At 30.3% G+C, this 20,708-nt stretch overlaps 1 protein-coding gene across 1 annotated transcript; it reads right to left on the bottom strand.

Moving 5' to 3' along the window:
• Positions 1 to 1,097: 1,097 nt before the first annotated feature.
• On the bottom strand, positions 1,098 to 7,579 carry LOC118034614 (protein argonaute 5). The gene is made up of 22 exons (XM_035039951.2): positions 6,989 to 7,579; positions 6,620 to 6,837; positions 6,359 to 6,508; positions 6,152 to 6,285; positions 5,923 to 6,032; positions 5,698 to 5,801; positions 4,998 to 5,136; positions 4,788 to 4,904; positions 4,552 to 4,662; positions 4,391 to 4,462; positions 3,929 to 4,051; positions 3,658 to 3,823; positions 3,463 to 3,584; positions 3,242 to 3,379; positions 2,988 to 3,130; positions 2,844 to 2,906; positions 2,708 to 2,771; positions 2,206 to 2,341; positions 2,031 to 2,104; positions 1,805 to 1,899; positions 1,663 to 1,694; positions 1,098 to 1,562 (listed from the first exon to the last, which is right to left on the bottom strand). The coding sequence occupies exons 1-22, from the start codon at positions 7,445 to 7,447 to the stop codon at positions 1,408 to 1,410; spliced, it is 2,925 nt and encodes a 974-aa protein (XP_034895842.1). The 5' UTR covers positions 7,448 to 7,579; the 3' UTR covers positions 1,098 to 1,407.
• Between the last annotated feature and the right edge of the window lie 13,129 nt (positions 7,580 to 20,708).

The raw sequence follows: 20,708 nt of genomic DNA, 5'->3' as shown, positions 1-20,708 counted from the left end.
GGAGATATCACATGTGTTTATGGAAAGACACACATGATGATCATATAAGTGATTCTTATACCTGAAATCACTAAGTTATCTTATACAAGGATTGTTATGTTTTGATCCTATTGCATGTTATCTCGATAAAGATAACAAATGAACAGGCATTGGATATAACATAAACTATATAAAATTATTTAAATAATCAAGATATAATTCATCACCGTGGATGAATTAGATATATAAAATATTTCACATGTTCTTAAATAATATTAATTTTTAAATACTTGCGCAAGGTGGAATGTGATTGAAAAAGAGTTTCAAATCAAATCTTATTTAAATGATCAATGACTATAATATTATGATTAAATATGATTTAATATGACAAACACACTTCATATTAAAATGTCTAAATCAAAATATTATTAAAATATTATTGATGAAAAAATAATAATTACACTAAAAAACCAATTATTGAAAGGTTAAGTCAAATCATTTATAACTTTTCTAATATTTGAAAGATGATAACACGTTGCTAAACAATGCACTTTATTTTCAAATATAAACTAATAAATTATTAAATTATTTGATTTATTTAATTCTATTTATTTAGAATTATAATTTATAATTAAAACAATATATTAGAAACTTAATAGGTCACACATATTAAGAATCATTAATAAAAAATTAACTAGAATAATTAATCAAGTATAATTTAATTGAAAATAATTGTAGAAAATAAACACTAGAATATATTTAATTCGAGTATTATAATTCTAGTTTTAAAATAATAAATAGGAACTTGATTGATTGAATTTTTAAATAATATATTGATATTATTTGAAGAATAAATAGATATTTTATAATTTATAAATCTTTTAAAACTCATTGTTTATATAAAGTTTTGCTTTTTACTTTAGATAAATTATCTATTAGATAGAAAAATAATTAAAAGCTAGCACTTTAAATATGCAATTCCTCTTTTCTAATTTTTTTTAAATATAGTTAAAAACCAAATAATTTATAGCTTGTAACATTCCAGCTTTTAAAAAATTATTAAAAATAAAAAAAGTTCATATTATCAAGTGAAAAATACTCAAACAAACAACTCTAGATTTTCATAATAAAATGCTAGAAACTTCAAAATATTAACTTAATAAATATTTTCACTATGTATGAATTTAGAGAACTAACATGAACATCCAATACATGGTTTTAAACCTAATGTTAAAAAGCATTATATGTGGACAAAAGTCCAGCCTTGTATTTCACCATTTCTATAAAAAGGAAGAAGTGCCGCGTATGACTTTCTTTATGTATCTTTCTGCATCAACTACAGTGATGCATGCACCAGATGTATGCTTTGGAAGTTGATTGGAGTGCAAAATAGCCGCAAAACTCCGCACAAAAGAAAGGCCGACTACATCAACAGTAAAACATAACATCCTTGACATTTTCTTTGATAACCGGAAGAGGACGGAACTCAGCAGTCCCACCAGATGAACCAGCATCTGATGTTTCACCCTCAATGTAATATCGCGCCCTAAAAGCTGCCAAGTGAGCATAATATGCGGGAGGCACTGCACATTTTCAAACATGCCAGGTATTAACATTCTGATGGAAAATAACCAAGTTACCAGTAAAAAAAAGAAAATAAGAAGAGAGTGGAGAAAATCTGACCTATGGAAACAGACCGAGTGCATCTTGCATACCTGAGAGAGAATCAATATCTAATCAGAAAAAAAAAAATAATAATTCAAGACGCCCAGATTTTACTACGCATAACAAACTATATCATCAGGAAGGGGTGCCAAAACATTACGTGTAGCACAAATTGTTGGTGAGGGTTTGTAAACCATCAGAACTGAAGTTGTTTTCATCAAACAACACGTGGTAATGTGTAGGTCTGCTGGTTCCCTGCATGTATAGAGACAGAATACAAGTGTCTTAATGTTTTTTTAATCAACTTGGATGTCATGTCATAACAAGAGCTGCAGGATCACTAATTCATCATTTATTTCAACATGGCTGTTGGCATAATCTCTTACCTGAATTCCAGCATGACTGTTAAGGTAGAAGTCAAACTCTGTAGGGTGGCAAATTGTAGTATCAACAACTGTACCTGAAACAATTCAACATTACAAAAAAAAAAAAATGTTCAGAAAAAAATAAGATCCCAACAAAAAGAAAACAAAAAAACTGAGGGGAAGCGAAATTTAAAACCTGGTAAGATATTGCCACTCTTGTCAGTCTGATCACGCCTGCTATGGTCAGCAGGGAAAAAGCGTGTATGATGCCTTTTCTGAACTACTACAAAGGTAACCGGAGGACCATACCCGTCTTCTAGGGAGCCACATGCCTAGAAAGATTTTAAAATGTGCATATCAAAACACAAGCTTTACCATTAACTGAATTCAGGGAAATAAGAAATTGACAAGTTCATAGAAATGGTAGAATCCAATCGATAATCATGCAAGTAGCAAGATTAGCAGGCATAGCTTACTGGCATTGTACCACAACCAGGAACAAACACCACAATTAACAGAAATATGAGAGGTTATGGAAAGTGTGAGCTGCCCAACATGGTTAGCCCTCTCTTTGGACACACCACAGAAAGCACAAACCATTAAATCTAACTTAAACCATCAAGCATTTTAAAACACGTATAGCCAACAGCAGTATCAATAGACCACAGCTATGTTATCCTTAACCAACAACACAATACCTGTCGTATTGCCTGCATCTCATGCAGCAGAACTTGGCTGAATTGACCTTCACTAACACCATCTCTGTCAAAAGAGAAATGGTCTGAGTTGACACAAAAATGCTACAACTCTTCAGTCATCGAATGATATGGTTACCTGTAGAATATAATTCTAAAAGGTTTTTGGCCGGTGGATCTGTAGAAAGCAAGTAACAGTTCCCTGCAAATAGAATCAAAATGATGGCAGTTATGAATCTTTCTAAAATATGGCATTGGGGAAGTAGGCGTGTCAATTCCTTACCTGATCATTCCACCATGAACTAAACCCCCCTTTGGATTCTGGTAATTTTTGTAAAGATCCTCAATAATTTCTTCACGGTGAGCCTGTGCAGAGACAAGTCCTCTATACTTGGTTACCTCTGGCCAATCCATAGAAGCAACTACCTGTGCGCACAAAAAATAATAATAATAATAAATAAAAATTAAAAAAACTATTAAATACATTGAAGAAAATTTAGACATCATAATTAAATGATAAAGTCCAACTCAACATACTGCTGCAATTGACGGGCCTGCGTCTTCTCCCGCTTGTGGATGGGTTACATCAGCACCAAAAACAATAGTAGGAACATCAGTAAGAAGAGGAATTCTTCTATGAAAAGCATCATTCAATACAGTGTTTCGTCCCCCAGCCTAGAAAGATCCAATTCTCAATTTAATACTTCAAATGACTAGCAGGGTGAAGAATAAAAAATTAACAAGGAAAATCAACAAACCTTCACATTAATTTTGAGAGCAACATTTTCCAGGTATTGTTTGCTAAGCTTCTTTGCCTGCTGGGGCTGACAGCACTGTGAAACTATTCCTAACTCAGTTTCACAAATACGTTTGATTTTCCCTACAAGAAAGGAAGATCTTAATTACAAGACAAACAACTGTTGTATGAATTTCAAAGCATATCTGTTACTAACCATAGGATCCGGTGACATCAGGTAGAATAATGATCAGCAGCTGAAGCTGTTTCCCCTTCTGATTTGCAAGTTCTGCAGTGCATTGCTTATGAACATCATGAAGAGCCTTCTCAATTTGCCTAGAATCAGCTGAGCGTATTGGAATAATGGGTTCTGGGTTGAATTCCTAGTATTATATTCAAATCAACTCAAAGAGTCAATCTACCAGAAAAGCAACGAAACTGATGGGTATAGAAATGGCAGAAAAAAAGAATGAGAGGTGAAGTCAAACCATTCCTTTGTTATTGCACATATCCATTAACTGCCAACAAAATTCAGGTGGCAACTCTCTGTGCACTCTTGTAGAGAAGTTCAAACAGGTCCAGAAATCAATTCTGCCTCCATTCACCATTTTCTGCAAAATCATCATTTCAGAAAGTCATCTAGCCATGAAGATCACTACATTTTTCAAAATACATGCGTGCCCGCTCAGGGTACATCAGTATATTAGAGACTCCAAAAGTTCTTAAATACTTTAAGTTATGGTATACAAACATTATGATGCAAGTTGGTTTTTGATTTGGAAGCACATTCACCTTTTTCTATCCTAGAACCACAACTATTTTTTAAGCAGCACAATCATCTTAACCTTCTATGGTGAATGTGGAATGAACAGTGAAACATAAACGCTCGAACTGAAGCTCTCTCTCAAACAAGCCTTTATCACTAATGATCTTGTTAATCATCAATCTACCTTGTCTATCATGTTCCATTGTCCAAAGCGCGGATCCACTCTAGCTTCTCGCCCTGTATCATGATATTTAAGCTGCAAGATCACAGGAAAAAGTGATATTAATGCTGTTAATAATCAATTCATTGGATACACCATGAATCCAAAGCAGAATGAATGATTACCATGGGAGGGGGTAATACTCGAGCATCAACCAATGTGAGTTCTTCTTTCACTTGAATTCCAAATTCATTCCTCACAAGCGCATTCCTGCTGTAATCATTTTGCCTAACCATCTACATGAAAAGTATAGAGAGTGTGACTACTCATAAAGCCAAAGATGAGGAAAAAGAAAATATGCATAAACCACATAAATCAAGATTCGCAATGGAAATAAAGATGTCAAGGATAGATTATTTGCCTGTTTAATATTATTTTCCCTAGCAGAAGGCCGTTGACAGGTTGCTCTTAAAAGGGCTGTGACTTGTCTTTCATTTAATTTCTTCGTGTATCGTTGTCCTCCAGCAATCTGACAAAGCTGCAATACGAAGAATACCCAAATAAGCAAACCTTATCAATAGCCACATGCAGAGGTACAATAATCAAAGGGACCTTATCCAAAATAACAAACCTCCATGGGCAAATAAATAGGTTTTGCATCAGTTCCAGCTTGAAGGGGAGGCAAAGACGTATATTTCAGCTTAATATTGTATCTCTCCAAAAAATACTGATAGACTGACACCTTTGTTTTCTTATCATCCAGAGTAAACCTACAGAAACAAAGCTGGCAGAAAGTTCAGAATGATAGGAGAAAAGATTACAAATATAGTATTATCACATTATTCACATCTAATACCTCAAATATGTACAACGTTCCTTTTCTTGAGGCTTAATATTGAGTTCTGCAATTTTTGGTTTTTTTACGATTGAGCTAGCTTCAAGATAATTTATGGTAGGTGTGGCCCCAAAAACAAGAACTAAAAAGATACATAGACAGACACAATAAATCATCCACCAATACAAGAATGACCAGGTACTTCCAAGTACTTGCTTGACGCTTCAGATTTCGAGAGAAGTTAAAAAAGAAAAAATTATTCTGCAGACAAAGTATTACACATTGTAAATAGAGTTTAATAACATATAGTCAAACATAACCTTACTTGTCTCCCTCATTTTTTAAACAATTCTTAGGAACTTCGAAAAATACAAAAAAAAATATATATATATATATATATATATATATATATATCAACAGTCTACACCATAGTATCTATGAGCTTCAGAATCTTAAGTATACCCACATCCATGTAGTGTGAAGCCAAGAAACTTACATTGTTTTGTTTACTGGTAGATTAGTTATGTCAGTAATCTTGTAGCTTTTAGTGCAGTCACTGTAAGTAATTTGTACTTTGATTCCTCTCAAGGCCCTTTTCACCTGAAAATTGCACTCAAAGAAATATACAGGACACTTAAATTTCAATCTGGCAAAAGAGAAAGCATATGGGTATATTCACATGAATGATCTTGGGCTGTGCATAATAGCAAGAGAAAATTACCTTAACACGCTCCTGATCATAAAGAGGCCTTGATAAGTCTCTAAAATTAAAGTACTTCGCTACAAACTCAGTTACCAAAATTGGCTCATAAAAGGATCTGGCCGACACATCTACAATATGAAAATAAGTGTTAAAGGGGAGAAATTCTCAAAAGATTTACATTTAAAACAGCAAGTATCAATGCATAAATTTTGGATAATCAAAATAACTATAAGAAGAGAAGCTGTACCAATATTGAAAGATAGTCCCATTTGGGTTGGCCGAAGACTTTGATAATACCCCCTCCAATATTCTATTCCATCACCGAGATCGCCTTTTGGACCCAACTCAGGTGAGAAAAATGACCGCCCAACAGTAATGTACCTAGTCAAACACACGCAAAGGTAAGGAGAAAAGAAAAGGAAGTTTACATTTCTAAGCAATTAAGTTGAATTACTTTTCTGATGGTGATGCTCTGAGAACAATGTCTAGGATTTGTATGGTTTCATGTGGAGCATCCGCTTGTCTACCACTAAGGAACTCCTTCAAATGATACATATCAACTTTGGATGCATATTTGATGGCCACCTTAAATTGACGTTCCTTTCTGCGCATCAACCAATGGCATGGGCAAGTCAAAACAAATTCAGTAATCATAATTTTTTTCAAACAGCCAATACATACAAAAATCACATAGGCATAACAGAACAGGAATTACTTGACGGAGCTGGATGAACTAGCAGCATCACCCTTCTCAGCCAACTTCACAACAAATTCCTTTGCTTCAAAAGGCAATGCCCCAGCAGTGTATAGACTTTTCCTGCCATCATAAGCTGGCATCCGGTTGCCCAGATGAGACTCACGGTAAGAACGAACAAGTTGAGATATTACATCTCTATTGACTTTTTTTGATGTAATTTCAGGAGTTATTGCCACCTAATCCAAAAACCAGGCTGTATCAAAATCATAAAAATTTTAACCATAAAAGACTGAACACTGAGACTTATAACTAACCAACAGAAAACCAAGATGTTGGTTAAAACGTACGTTCATGTAAATACGTAGTCAAAGAGAGAGCATTACGTACATCGTAGTGAAAGAGATCTCTATCAGAAACCTCAACTACAAAATGATTCGCTCTAATCACACATTTCTTCCCTATCTTTCCATAGTCTGGTCGTCGCGGAGGCACTATCGCCTTTGAAGAGACAGGCACCAGCCCTCCCGTCGTAATGGTCTCTCCCAATGTCAACTTCTTTGAGGTCTCTTGACTCAGCTCCCCGACTGAAGAGGAACTCGAAGCCGCCGCCGCCGCTGTATAAGCCGCTTGAGGAGCTGGTTTTGCCGAAGGACCTGCGGTTGCGGAGGGTGCCCTCGAGGTAGGAGCACGAACTGGAGTTGGAGACGGAGCAGGAGTGGAGCCCCCTCTTCCACCACGGCCACGGCCTCCACCACCACCACCACCGCGCTGAAATGAAGGTGACGGAGTTGATGAGTCCTGGTCACGACGAGTTTCGGATCGTCGGCCGCCACCACGGCGAGACATTGTTGCTTAGCTTCTTAGAGAGAGATATGGTGAGGGGGGAGTAGAGGAGAGTGTCTGTCTTGCACAAAAAGTAACGAGAGTGGAAAACGGAGGGGTGTGCTGGTGCTGGTGCGTGTGATTGAACTGTTATGCCCTCCTTTTATAAGTGTATATTCAGATGTGCCCCTGCTTAGGAAACCTGTAACCACGGTTTATAATTTTTAGAATTGTCTTGTAACAAAATAGACACAGAGAATACATACCTGAATGTGTACTTACTTAATTAGTAGCTAGCAAGTGTAGTTATACGGTGAAAAGTCAGATGCCCTGGGCTTGCTAAGTATATTGCTATTTTTACATGTTTCCATCCAAAAAATTCATTTTAAAACTGTCATGGATTTATTTTATTAAAGAAAAATCATATAGAAACAAAAACCATCTCATTTTGTAAATTAAAGAAAAATTATATAAAAAAAAAAAACCTCAATCTTAAAATAAATTAAATACTAAAGGATAAAACTAAAGAAACATGAGCTTAAAAAAAAATAAATGATATTTTACGTAACGCTATGATGTAGGTTAGATATTTTTTTCTGATCTTAAAAAATTATTAAAATAAACAAAGATAATGACATGTTGGATGATATATTTTCTAAGATAAATCTTGCACAATTAATTTAATTTAATTAAGAAAAACTCTTTAAAAAAAAGATAAATCTAGTAAAGAACAAAATATAAAAAGACATAAGATAACCTAAGTTATATTTAAAATCAGTGAAAATTCATATAAAAAAATACAGAGTCCAATATCCAGTTAAATCAAATGATAAATGATAAAATTAAAAAAACATGAGTTAAAAAAATAACAAATGAACTTGGGTGAATCTTATAAACCTAGGTTTAGTCCCTTAAATTTACAACCAAGCAAATTTTATACTTGAGATCAATCAAGAAGCTTAATTTAATATTGAATGATGAAATAAAAATAATAATCAATTTTAAAAAACTTATCAAAGTTAAGAAAGTAACAAAAAAAAATAAAGATAAAATCTTATATACAAATATAATGAAGGAGGATGAACTTGTAAAAAAAATCAATTCTAAAAATTATTTTAAATAAAATAAATAGCAATAAAAATAATAAAAATAAAATTTTATACGTAAATATAACGAAGAAAGATGAACTTGTAAAAAAATCAATTCTAAAAATTATCCCAAATAAAATAAATAGCATTAAAAAATAAGTATTAAGTTCAAAATAAAAAATAATAATGAAGGATGAAATTAAAAAAATTAATTTTATAAACTAATTCAAATAAAAAAAACACAATAATTAAAAAAATATAGACCAAACCCTAAAAACAAATGAAAGGTTAAATTGAAAGAGCATGCACAGAAACCAAGGTAGAAAAAGAAAAAAAAACAACCACATGGAATCAAGCCACACACACCGCCTGGTAAGGCAACCCCTATTATTGTGAATTGAAAAACATTAAAAACACTAGTTTTTATCCGTCATGAGCCACCACGCGCACCATCTAAAGATGATGAAGTAACTTAGAACATACCAACAACTTTTCCTTTTTTTTATTAATTTTTTATTAATTAAATTACTAAATCATCAAGAGACCATATAATAATTGCAAAAAACAAATAATGTGAAATAACTAATATGCTACTAAAATCAAGCATAAGATTTTTTTTCTGTTCCAGTGGAATAGAGTAATTATACTATGCATGCCAAAAAGAAATATTGAAAAAGCCCTAGACCAAAGTTTTTTTTGTTTTTACCTTTAAAAAGGACTAACTAATTTTAAAAATTATGAAAAGATATAAATACTTCTAAATAATTCTAAAATATCAAATAAACATAACCAAAAAAAAACTATTTTATCATTGAAGGACAATATTGTGTGATATTTTTAAGGAAAAATCATCAATTTACTATTATAATTCAAGGTTTTACAAATGTTTTAGTTTTTGTTAATATATACTATGTTTTCCTCAAGTGTTATTGTATGAGCAGCGAAGAATCTTATTATTATTTTTTAATATATATTTTTTTTGTAATGGATAAATTAAGTTTGAAAATATATAAGAAAAAATGAAGGATTGAAATATAAAAAAACAAAGAAAAAATATGCTAATCTCGTATTTTCAACCATTTTTATTCTGGTACAAGAATTCAGAAAGCGGAGAGAGAAAGTGACCTAGAAACAGAGAAAATCGTCAATCAGGCTACTTAAAAAGACAGACATGGTCAGCATTGACGGAATGGTGGTGCCACTAAAGATACAGGCGGCTGGTCCAGAGAAAAGAGAAGTCATCATTGATTGTTCCAAGGTTTGTTTAGGACTATAATTTATGTGGACCCTGAAAATTGAGGGGACCCCACGTTTAGAAAAAGGGAAGACCTGAGACAAACCAAGGAAAGAGCGGGAACTCAGAAAAAAAAAAAAAAAAAAAAAAGGACAACTTCACTTTTATCCTTTTAGATTTATAGATGTTACACTTTTACACCTTCACCATATGATCTTGCAATGTAGGCAAAAATACAGCCTACCAATTAAGAAAGTGCAAAAACAGGGGTATCAATTAAAAAAACTATTCAATGCTGTGATGCGAGATAAAAGTTAGATTTTATTGTTCTACTTTTAAAATATTTACTAGGAATATTTTAATAAGCCTTGAGATCAGAATAAATATCACTTTAAGAAGAAGAGGTTGCTTTTCCTTTAAAACATATCATATTAAATGATTTATAACTTTCACGACATGCTTTGAAAGAAAAACAATTTCCTTTTAGAGTGACATTTTTTTAATTTATTTCAAGCATTAACCAAATATCATTTTAAATAAAAAGCAGCTATATATATATATATATATATATATATATATATTATTCTCTTCCCCTGACATTTACTAACCAATTCAGGAAAAACATATACCCATATCTATTATCCATTGGCTGTTAAAAAAAAAAAATCAAATTTGCACTGGATTCCCATTTTTACAAAAAAAAAAAATAATAATAAATAAATCCCAACGAATTCTATCCATATTCAATGCTACTACTAGCCATGAAGGATAATTAGTGTTGGTCTTGTTGTGTTTATAAGTCCAGCACTCTCTCTAATAGATCATTAAAGAAGTGTGATAATATGTTATTTTTTGTTATTATTATTATTATTATTATTAGCTTGTACATGTCTATTTCTTCTAAACAGACGTTTTTTAGACTTTATTAAAATACACTTGTATGTTTACAGTGAGATTAAATAAAGTCTTTGTCCAAAGATTGTGTTTTCAGTTTTCAATGGAGAACCCGTATGTAAGTATGAATGTAATTTTTGTGATTATGATTTGGAAAAAATAAATTATAATTTTTTTTAAAAAAAAATTTCAGAAGAAGTTTTGGATGCTTTGGACGTGTTTTGTTGGGTTGAATTGGATGACATATTTTGTTGCAAAGTAGGAAGGGAAAAACAAGATTTCAGTTAAACATCATCTCCCTGGTTACTTTAAGAGGAGGAGTAAAAGAATCCTCTCTCATTTCTAGCTATTATACGTACAGATTGAAAGACAAAATGAGTTGAATTATCTAACTAACTATACATGCGTGGTAAAAAGGACAATTCCAAGTAAAGCATCAATCCTCCATAATCAACTGCTTCAATTTGCTGGGCCAGCCTGAGAGACTTTGACTGGCTTGTCAACCGATGGAGATGGTTAACAACTGTGTTAAAAATCTTCTTTTTTTATTATTATTATTATTCTATCTTGTTCAAAACCGCGTCAAGCAAGTAGGAAGATGCTAAAGAGGTGGAAGAACATGAAGGAATGGGACCGAAAGCATCGTCACATCCCAGGACTGAAAATAAGTGGTCCCTGTTATTTCTTGGTTACTTAACATTTAAGCCTCCTCTCTTCCACCCCTGTTTTAAGCCTTAAATCCACCAATGCAAAGAGCAGAACATTTCGATTTTAAGACAAGAACGCAATCTTGGATCACATGCGATTCCTTGTTCAAATAAAGATATCATTAAACAAGAAGAGAATAAAGAGAAGAATGTTGTCTTCTGGTTACTTTAAGCCTCACAATTACCAATGCAAAAAGTAGACATCTTCTTTTTAAGATAAGAATACATCGTGAATCTATAAAATGGAGGATTAATTCTTTTTACATGGATGAACTTACAATCAACTCGAAAAGGTTTCGGAATTAAGCAGATGCAAAGTGGAAAATTCACTGCAGTTTGCAAGTAAATGAAATGTGAACGAGAAAAGAAAATTTTGTCCTTTACAGAGAGACTTGTCAAGTCGTGAATGATATGATTGAGGAATGAACCTCGTATCAATTAAGTGTATTATTAGTTATTTTTTATTTAAAAATATATTAAAATAATTATTTTTTAATTTTTAAAATTTATTTTTGATATTCATATATAAAAAAAAATTTATTTTTTTTAAATTCAAAAGATTTTAGGCTGTCATCAATTATCAAATGAGTTTTTAAGCTAAGCCATTACGTGATTAACTTGGAAACTTAAATTGTTTAATGAAATTTTGAGATGGGTTTTACACTGATTCTAAAACAAATTTTAAAAATAATTTTATATTAATTACAGCGAGTATTATTTGAGAGTATAGTTATTATTACTTTTCAAAATATTTTTTATTTGGAAATATATTAAAATAATTTTTTTTTTATTTTTAAAAAATTATTTTTAATATCAACATATCAAAATAATCTAAAAACACTTAAAAATTATTAATTTAAAATAAATAAATAAATTTTAAAAATTAATAAAATATTTTTAAAACACAAAAATAAATAAAAACTAATCCCTCACGGAAGGCTTGCAAGGGTCAGTGACAGAGAGAAGCCGGTGGTAGATTGATATTCTTTCCTTACTACCAGGGTCAGAATATCTTTTACGCTAGAGTTTCAGGGATGACAAGGAAAAAGCAGAGGTGGAAATTAAAAAAGAAAAAAAAATCACTTTCGGTGGAAAAAAAAAGGGGATCTGCACTTGTTTCCTGACCGAGGTTCTATGACTCTATTCGGGTACATCCGGCTAAAGATCTAGGTTATTGGTTAACTTGTGAGCTCAAATGTCAATTTAAATTGTGATTTCAAAAACAAAACTTAGAAAACAATATCATTTTAGGGTTTTTTTTAAAATAAACTTAAAATAGTATTATTTTAATAAAATAAGATCAGTTTAAAGTAAATCTAAAAAAACAAAAACATAACAAGAGAGAAATTATCTCAAATTGTGGAATCAATGCTCGTTTGTTTAAGCGGTATATTATATTTTAAATTGCTGTTCAAATAAAAAATAACCAAAATGATGCTTTTGATTTTAAAACATCACGCCTAAACAAACGGCTTTTTAATATACACAAAAAAGGATGATTTCAAGCAAAGTATTATATTCCCCGCCCCTTTATTATGAGTACATCTAACTTATATTTCAAATATGGTAAAAAAGAAATCATAAATAAATAAACAAACCTGCAAGTGAAGTGATAAATTGCATTTTTATACATTGCATGTATTACACGATGACTCGCGTACAATGTGGGCCAAGTTATATATTTTTTTAATGTATTAAAAAGATATTCATTTGATGATAGTATTTTTAAAGAGGTAAAAAAAATCTAGGACTTGGATTATTGATTTAAATAAGTTTAATAATTTTAGTTAATTTAATAGTATGATTAAAAAGACAGATAAAAATTAACAAAACCAAATAAAAAAAGTTGATGACTAATAAAAAAATAAATGTTTTGCTAGTATTATGAAAAGATACAGTTTAAATATTTTTAAAATGTCTCAAAGATCTTATTTGATAATAGAGCAAAAACTAAATGAAAACAAAATAACCTCATATAAAAGACACTGAAAGAAATTTGAAGTTCAATTACTAGCAAAACAAATTTTGAAGGACAATTTTAAAAAAAATAATAAAAAAAACTTGACTCAAGTCAACATATCAAATTCACGGCTTAGTCCTAAGATTGAGATAACTCTACACAGATAAAATTATATAAAAAATAAAGGTTAGCTCTCAAGCAAACTAAATAATGAAAGACGAACATGAAAAAAAAAATCAATTAAAAAAATATCTAAAAAACATTTGTGCCAACTCGGCTTAATTAACTCGTGACTTGGGATGAGAGATCAGAATAATATCAAATGATGAAATTAAAAATAATCAACTTTAAAAAAGAATTAAAAAAAAGACAAGTTAAATTGGACAACTCTTTGAAGCTAAAATCTTTAATCATCCAAGATAAAAAAAAAATAGTAATAAAAATAATAAAGATAAAATTTGTTATACAAACAAAATGAAAAGAAAATAATGAGGGATTAAATTGAAAAATAAAAAAATCAAGAAAATAATAAAAATATAGCAATCAAAAGAATGATAACTAAACTAAATAAAAAAAATTAGATGAAATTAAATGTTAAGGGACAAAATTTTAGAAAAACATAACTCAAGAAAATAATAAAAAATAACAATCAAGAGAATGAAGATCATATTTGATACAAAAATTAAATAAAATAAAACGATGAGGGATAAAATTAAAAAAATCAGTTTAAAAAATCATTAAAAGCAAAACAAATAGCAATCATAAGAATAATGACTAAAATTAATATAAATAAAAATTGATATAACACATTTGTTTTTTGAAAGGGCGGCATCAAATCTAAAGCGAGGAGAGAGAAATGAGGGAGGAAAAAATATTCACCGAAGCCTAACCATTACTCCACCATGTATATGCGCTTAATTACTGGGAAAAGAATGTTGCAACACTTCTAACACCGTTATAAAAAATAATGTTTGATCATTAGAGGACCACACATATTACCTAAAAAGCATGGGCACCCACAACTTATTAATTTTTTAAAAAACTAAATTGCTTATAACTAGAAAAACTACAATGACAATACAAAACATACCTTGGACATCAACTTTTTTTTTTTTTTTGCTTTTAACCATAATTTAGTTTTTATGTTGTGCAATCAAAGTGGTAAAAGACCAAAAAGCCCTTGAATCTAATTTCTTTTTTTTAATAATATTTAAATCATTTTAATGTATATTAAAAATATAAAAAGATGAAGTTGTCTTAATCAATATAATACTAACTCATAGATTATATAGAAAATACTAATTTATCTTTAACAATTAAATAATAATTTTGTTTAAAAAAGCAAAAAAAATCATTTTGAGTTATAATTCTTTGAAGTGTTGTTACACTTGGACTAGAGAGAGCAACTTGATAAGATTTAATATATACTAGCTTTGATACCTGCGCGATGCCGCGGGTCATTTTTTTTTTTGTATAAAAAATATTAAAATAAATAAAAATTTAAAAATCTTGGGTTTTTCTGCAAGGCTATACCCAAGAATCTTGGGTTTGGCTGTAACGCCTGACCTAAGAGTAATATTTATAATATTAATAATAAAATTAAACTTGCATGACCCAAGTTTAAGTGAGCTTGACTGTAACACCGGATCCAAGAATATTGAATGTGGATCTGGCTATAAAATCGTGTCATGAAAGTGTGATAATTAAATAAAATAATTAAAAAAAAACAAAGAAAAAAAATCAATAGGAAGGAAAAAACTAATGAAGAAAAAGAAAAAGAAATGAATTAATTGGGTTAACCCTTTAAACCAGGTTATCCCGTAAAACCTGGGATTTGCGTCATGAAAGTTTGATAACTAAATAGAAAACAAATGACGGGTTTACTCAGAATTAACTGGGTTAACCCATCAAACCAAGTTAACCTGTCAAGCTTAGGATACATGTCATGAAAGTATGAAAGTTTAATAATTAAATAGAAAGAATATTAACTTTAACAAACTAAACTAAATGAAAAAAATAACTCGTTAAATCAGGTCAACCCATCAAACCCGAGATCCGTATCATGAAAATCTAATAACTAAATAAAAAAAAATTAACATTAACAAATTAAATCAAACAAAAAAAATTCATTAAAAAAATTAAAAAGAAAAAAAAACTAATATTGTAGTAATCCATAGTATTTTTTTTTTTTTGAAAAAAGTTACAAAGCTAAGTTTTCAACAAGATCAATATAAAAAAAAACGACAAAGACTATTTTTTTAAAAAAGTCAATTTTGGGTAAAATATATGAAAAAAAAATGTAAAAAAAAGGAAACAAAAGCGAAAAAAAAAAAAACACGTGGGGAAAACTATAGTGTTTTAAAGAAATAAACAAAAAAACTAAATTTTCACCCAGCTCAATAGTAAAAAATAAAATCAACAAAAATAATTCTAAAAAAAATATGTAAAAATTGACAATTTTGAAAAAAAAAGAAAACAAATAAAAAAACAAAAAAAAACATGTGGGGAAAGCTAGAGCTGGATTATTATTCAGCTCAATATTAAAAAAATAAATTCGATAAATATAATTTTTTAAAAAAATATGTGGGAAAACACTGTAGCAATTCATATTATTTTTTTTTAAAAAAACTACAAAGCTAAATTCTCAACCAATTTAATATAAAAAAAAATAAAATCAACAAAGACCATTTAAAAAAAAGAATAAATCAATAATAAAAAGAAAAAAAAAACAATGTATGAGAATATTATAGCAATCCACAATGTTTTAAAGAAAAAAACTACATAGTTAAATTTTCAACCAGTTCAATATTTAAAAAAATTATTAAAGATAATTTTGAAAAAAAAAATTTTAAAAAAGAAAAAAACAAAGACAAAGAAGTCAATTTTGGGTAAAAAAAAAAAAGAAAAAAAAACATGTAACAAACAAAAAAAAGAAACAAAAGCAAAAAAAAATAAAGGGGCTGCTACAATGAAAAAGCTACGCAATTTAGAGTTCTTTAATATATATATATATATAATGTTTTTCTTGAAAAATATATTTATTTAAAATATTTTGAAATTTAAATTTTATATAATAAAAAATATTTTAACAAAATTTATTATCAAATATTTTTTATATATAATTATAACAGCCGCAACGATAATCACTGTATATATAAAAGCCATAGCTTTAACAAATAAATTTTGAGATGTTTGAGATTGTGTTAGTGGATTAAAATATGTTTTGTTTAAGAATATATTAAAATAATATATTTTTTATTTTTAAAAAAATATTTTTAACATCAATATATAAAATATAAAATAATATATTTTTTTAAAAATATAATTTTAACTATATTTCCAAACAATACTTTAATTTGGTACATGTCAGTCAGCCGACGGAGATGACTACTCTCATTTTGCTGGACCATAATGCTTACTATTTCATATATATGTTTATGATAGGACTCGCGCAGGTTCTTTGGTGGTGGACATGATCAGAAGACAAAAAGTCAGCAGCTTATTTGCCTCCCAATGATGCTGACAAGAACTGGAAATTAAATAACAATTACTTTAGCTTTGGACACTAGCCAAATCAATCATCAATATCAGCATCAATCAATGAACGAGAGTGCTTCCGTGCAGCAGAGTTTTTTATTTTTTATTTTTTTTTCATTGTAAAAATTAAAAATTGATAAAATATTTGAGAAATAAAAAGTTTCAAGTCAATGGACGGGCGGCAAAGACATTTAAAAAATGGTAACAAGGTTGCCAAGTGCATAAACAAGAGCTAACATGAAAAGGAAAATTGATAAAAGCAGCAGAACTCGGCAATTTCTGGGCGAGTCGTGGCATAAGCGACTCATGGGTTGTGGGTAGCATATGACATAAGCAACTCATCAGATGTTTTATTTCTCTAATTATTTTTGAACTGTGGTATTTTATTGATTTTTTTATTTTTACTGTACTAATGTTAAAAAAAACTCACACTCCGCAGCTGGATAATTTTTGGGTTTTTTTTTTTTTTTGCTTTTTACTATTCTAACATAATTTGGTAAAACTTTTGAGAAAATGATAAAAATTAAAAAAATATTTGGAAAATAATACATTTTAAACATAAGCATCTTTGGAATAACAATTGATTAGTTAGAAAGCAAAAATACATGTTATACAATCAATGTAATGTCATATTTAGATTTGAACATAATTTTTTTTTAATTCAATTTTATGCTAGTGAGATAATTAAAAATTATGTTTAATAACATATAATTAAACAATATAGAATTTTAAGTCAAAATCTAAATTTGATATTGCTTGAATCGTATTAACATGTCACTTTCAAACTTATTAATACATATAAAAATCCACCTGAGATTTTATAAATATACAATGGGCAAGAAGTGAAATTCATGATCCAATGATCAATAGAGAGTGGGTAGGCTGGGGGGGTTAAATGATGTGGCATGAGAGAGAAATGGTGGGAGAAAAGAAGGAAACATGTTTTTGTTTAAATGTAATTAGGGTTGTTTTTTAAAGTGTTTATCACAGAATTAGTCATATATATCAAATCTTCAAAATTTATCTAATAAGGGGAAAACACAGAATTAGCTGTTTAAAGCCTAGCTTACATGTAGCAATTATCAGAGTCTTGCCAAAGCAAAAATACTGAGTGTGAACAGTTCTATTTCTTTTTCAACACCAACAAAGGATTTTGAAGTTATTTTCACACGATTATTCTACCTGAACTCACTTTTAAAAAATAGTAGGAAGTGAGACCATTTCCAATTGTTATAAGCCACCTGTCAAGTGGGATCATATAGTACAAAACAAAAAATGCATATGAAAGCTCAGTGTAGGCAAGGAAACATGAAAATATGGCATGTTTCAAGAATAGTTTTATATTATTTTTTAATATTTTATATTATATTTTAATATATTCTTTAAAAACTTAAAATTTATAAATTTATCTCATGTTTATAAAATTAAAACTTTTAAAAATCCGTAATTACATATCACAAAACTCTAATATCATTTCACTCAAAAAGTTATTTCAATCTAAAAATTTAATTTTTTAATCAAATCTCAAAAGTAGTTTTATATATATATTTTTTAGAAAGCATCAAAAGAGTTTTACTGTTTTACAAGGTGAAACGAGTACATTGGGCTATTTGGATTTCCCTTCATAGCAAGTGAAGTTCCAGGAGGGTATGTCCCCTTGGAATTTTGAACGACCGTACACATGGTCTCTCTCCCATTCTTTGCACTTAATGCTAACTGCTAACCTGTTAATTTGCCACTCAATGAGAAGCTGCAGAGAAAAATGATGGAGAATGGGCTAACATGCAAGAATGGCATCGGAATGACCAAACAAATTGTGTCCATGCATGTATAAACCTTAAGACGTAACTTTTATCTCACATCTATTAGGTAAGAACAATAAGCACATGCTCGCTAAAATTCATTGACTGCACAACATATTTAAAACATAAAAATTATATATGCTCGCTAAAATTCAAGACCCTCTTCATTAGCAAAATATTGTCCAGCATCACAAAAGTGTTCTAACCCACAATCCAGAATTGAGGTTAGACCCCTAACCTCGAATGCATGCTTGTTTTACGCTCCCACAATATCAAAAATATTTCTGACGATAATCAAGCCCACAACTTTATTGCCAGTACAAAATCAACAGGCTCTTCAAGCAATTAGCTTCAGATTAAAATGGAGCTGCCATAACCCAATGGAAGGCATGCCACTTGGCATAATACTGCTCGACAAGTAATGTGTGGCTTTTAACAAATTCATGATAATTCCTTTTCTCTTTTCCCATTTCATCATATTTTTCTTTCCGAAACCTAATTTTTACCAAGGTCTCCAATGATCTATGAACTTGTTGAAAGACAAGGCTCCAGTAGCTAGTAGATGACGGCGGTATTGCAGGGTATTGGCACATGAAGAATGCAAGGGTTAAGGGCATACCAGGTAAACCAGCATGTAATGTCTATTTTCACATCATCAAATGCTTGTGCGTGCACGCATATGCATGTAGAATATGAGAGTCATGAACCAATTTTAGGAATATTAGATTGGGGCATATAACTCTTTGAACTTTCTATGGAAGTCATTGAAAAATAAAAATAAAACATGCACAAGGTAGGAGATGGAAAAAATGAGAGGCCCAGCATCTATGCTAAATTCATTTTGCATAGTAACTTTGCAATAAACTGGTGGAGCATTCTTTCTAGGTAGAATCAATGGTAAACAATATTCTCATGGGATATGTTGGTTGGAAATACATAACTTGTTGAAATTCAGATGACACCCTATTTGCCCCTAGATTCTACGGATCAAAATGAGTTACATGCATATCTTCAAGCTGAGCTATAAGTGTTGCTTTTCCGTATTTATCTCTCAAGGCTTACTCGAGCAGACTAGTAAGCCTTGCGACTTCTTCTTTAAGATTATCCATCTCTTTTTTATGTTGGGCTTCCAACTAGGCTCTTTCTTCATTTTCTATTTGTCTTTTTCTCGAACGAGTGTTATAGATGAGTTTCAATGGGGAATCTATATTTCAACCTGCTAATATGTAAATCATGCAATTTATGCAAAAATATTGATAAATAATAATAATAATAAAAATATTTATGAAATGCAAACTTGTCCTTCACGGGGTGACAACCTAGTAGGAAGATCCTAATTGTTGAGTGCATTAAGGGGTTGGTCATTATCTAGTTTTAAAGGGTCTCTCACATGCTCAGTGATCATCCATAAAAGATCGATATGAGGCTTACAAGTAGTGTGAAAATAGAGGTCCTGAGTAATATCAATTTGGCATATCAACCACTTCCAAGTACACAATCAAGTGAGAGTTGGATGGTTTTACGAGTCTTACCCAAGCTAAGGCCATTGGGGTACCGTTACTCCCCCACTTATCCTAGGTTGTAAAGTGTGTGCTCTCAAAGTGATGCACGACAACATAAACATGGATGCATGCTAAAGCAGTAAATACAAGAAAAATAATAAACAAATAAAAATAAACACAACAAATAAAATAGCAATAATAAGACAAAAGACAAAGCTTAATCCTAAGGTCCCCAGTGGAGTCGTCATTATGTCGCACCCAACATCGCGGCAACCCTAAAAATAATTCTTGAATTATCGAAAAAGAACAGATTTCTAGCATCTTGTTCTTTTAGGGGAAAATGTCTTATTTAAGGAGTCGCCACCTAGTATTACGGTCACTATGAACCCTAACTAGTCAACAGAGATTCTATGGCTCGGGATTGGATGCGTAAAAGGAAAGATATTATCACCCCTTAAACATTCTACCTGAGGCAGACTGCATTGCTGGTTGTCTTAAATTACTAAATGTTTATTAGTTTATGCTATGATAATTTGCTTATAATATTCCTGACTCTAGCGC

This window comes from Populus alba, chromosome 9 (assembly GCF_005239225.2).
Source record: "Populus alba chromosome 9, ASM523922v2, whole genome shotgun sequence".
In the NCBI taxonomy this organism is placed as follows: Eukaryota; Viridiplantae; Streptophyta; class Magnoliopsida; order Malpighiales; family Salicaceae; genus Populus; species Populus alba.
This window is presented reverse-complemented; position numbering and strand designations above follow the sequence as displayed.

Bases quoted from the DNA above. Each gene is read 5' to 3' on its own strand.
- LOC118034614 (XM_035039951.2), bottom strand. From the start codon at position 7,447: ATGTCTCGCCGTGGTGGCGGCCGACGATCCGAAACTCGTCGTGACCAG. The intron at 6,838-6,988 runs GTACGTAATGCT...TTTTTGGATTAG, and splicing joins GAGATCTCTTTCACTACGAT to GTGGCAATAACTCCTGAAAT. The intron at 4,052-4,390 runs GTAGATTGATGA...ATGATTTTGCAG, and splicing joins AATGGAACATGATAGACAAG to AAAATGGTGAATGGAGGCAG.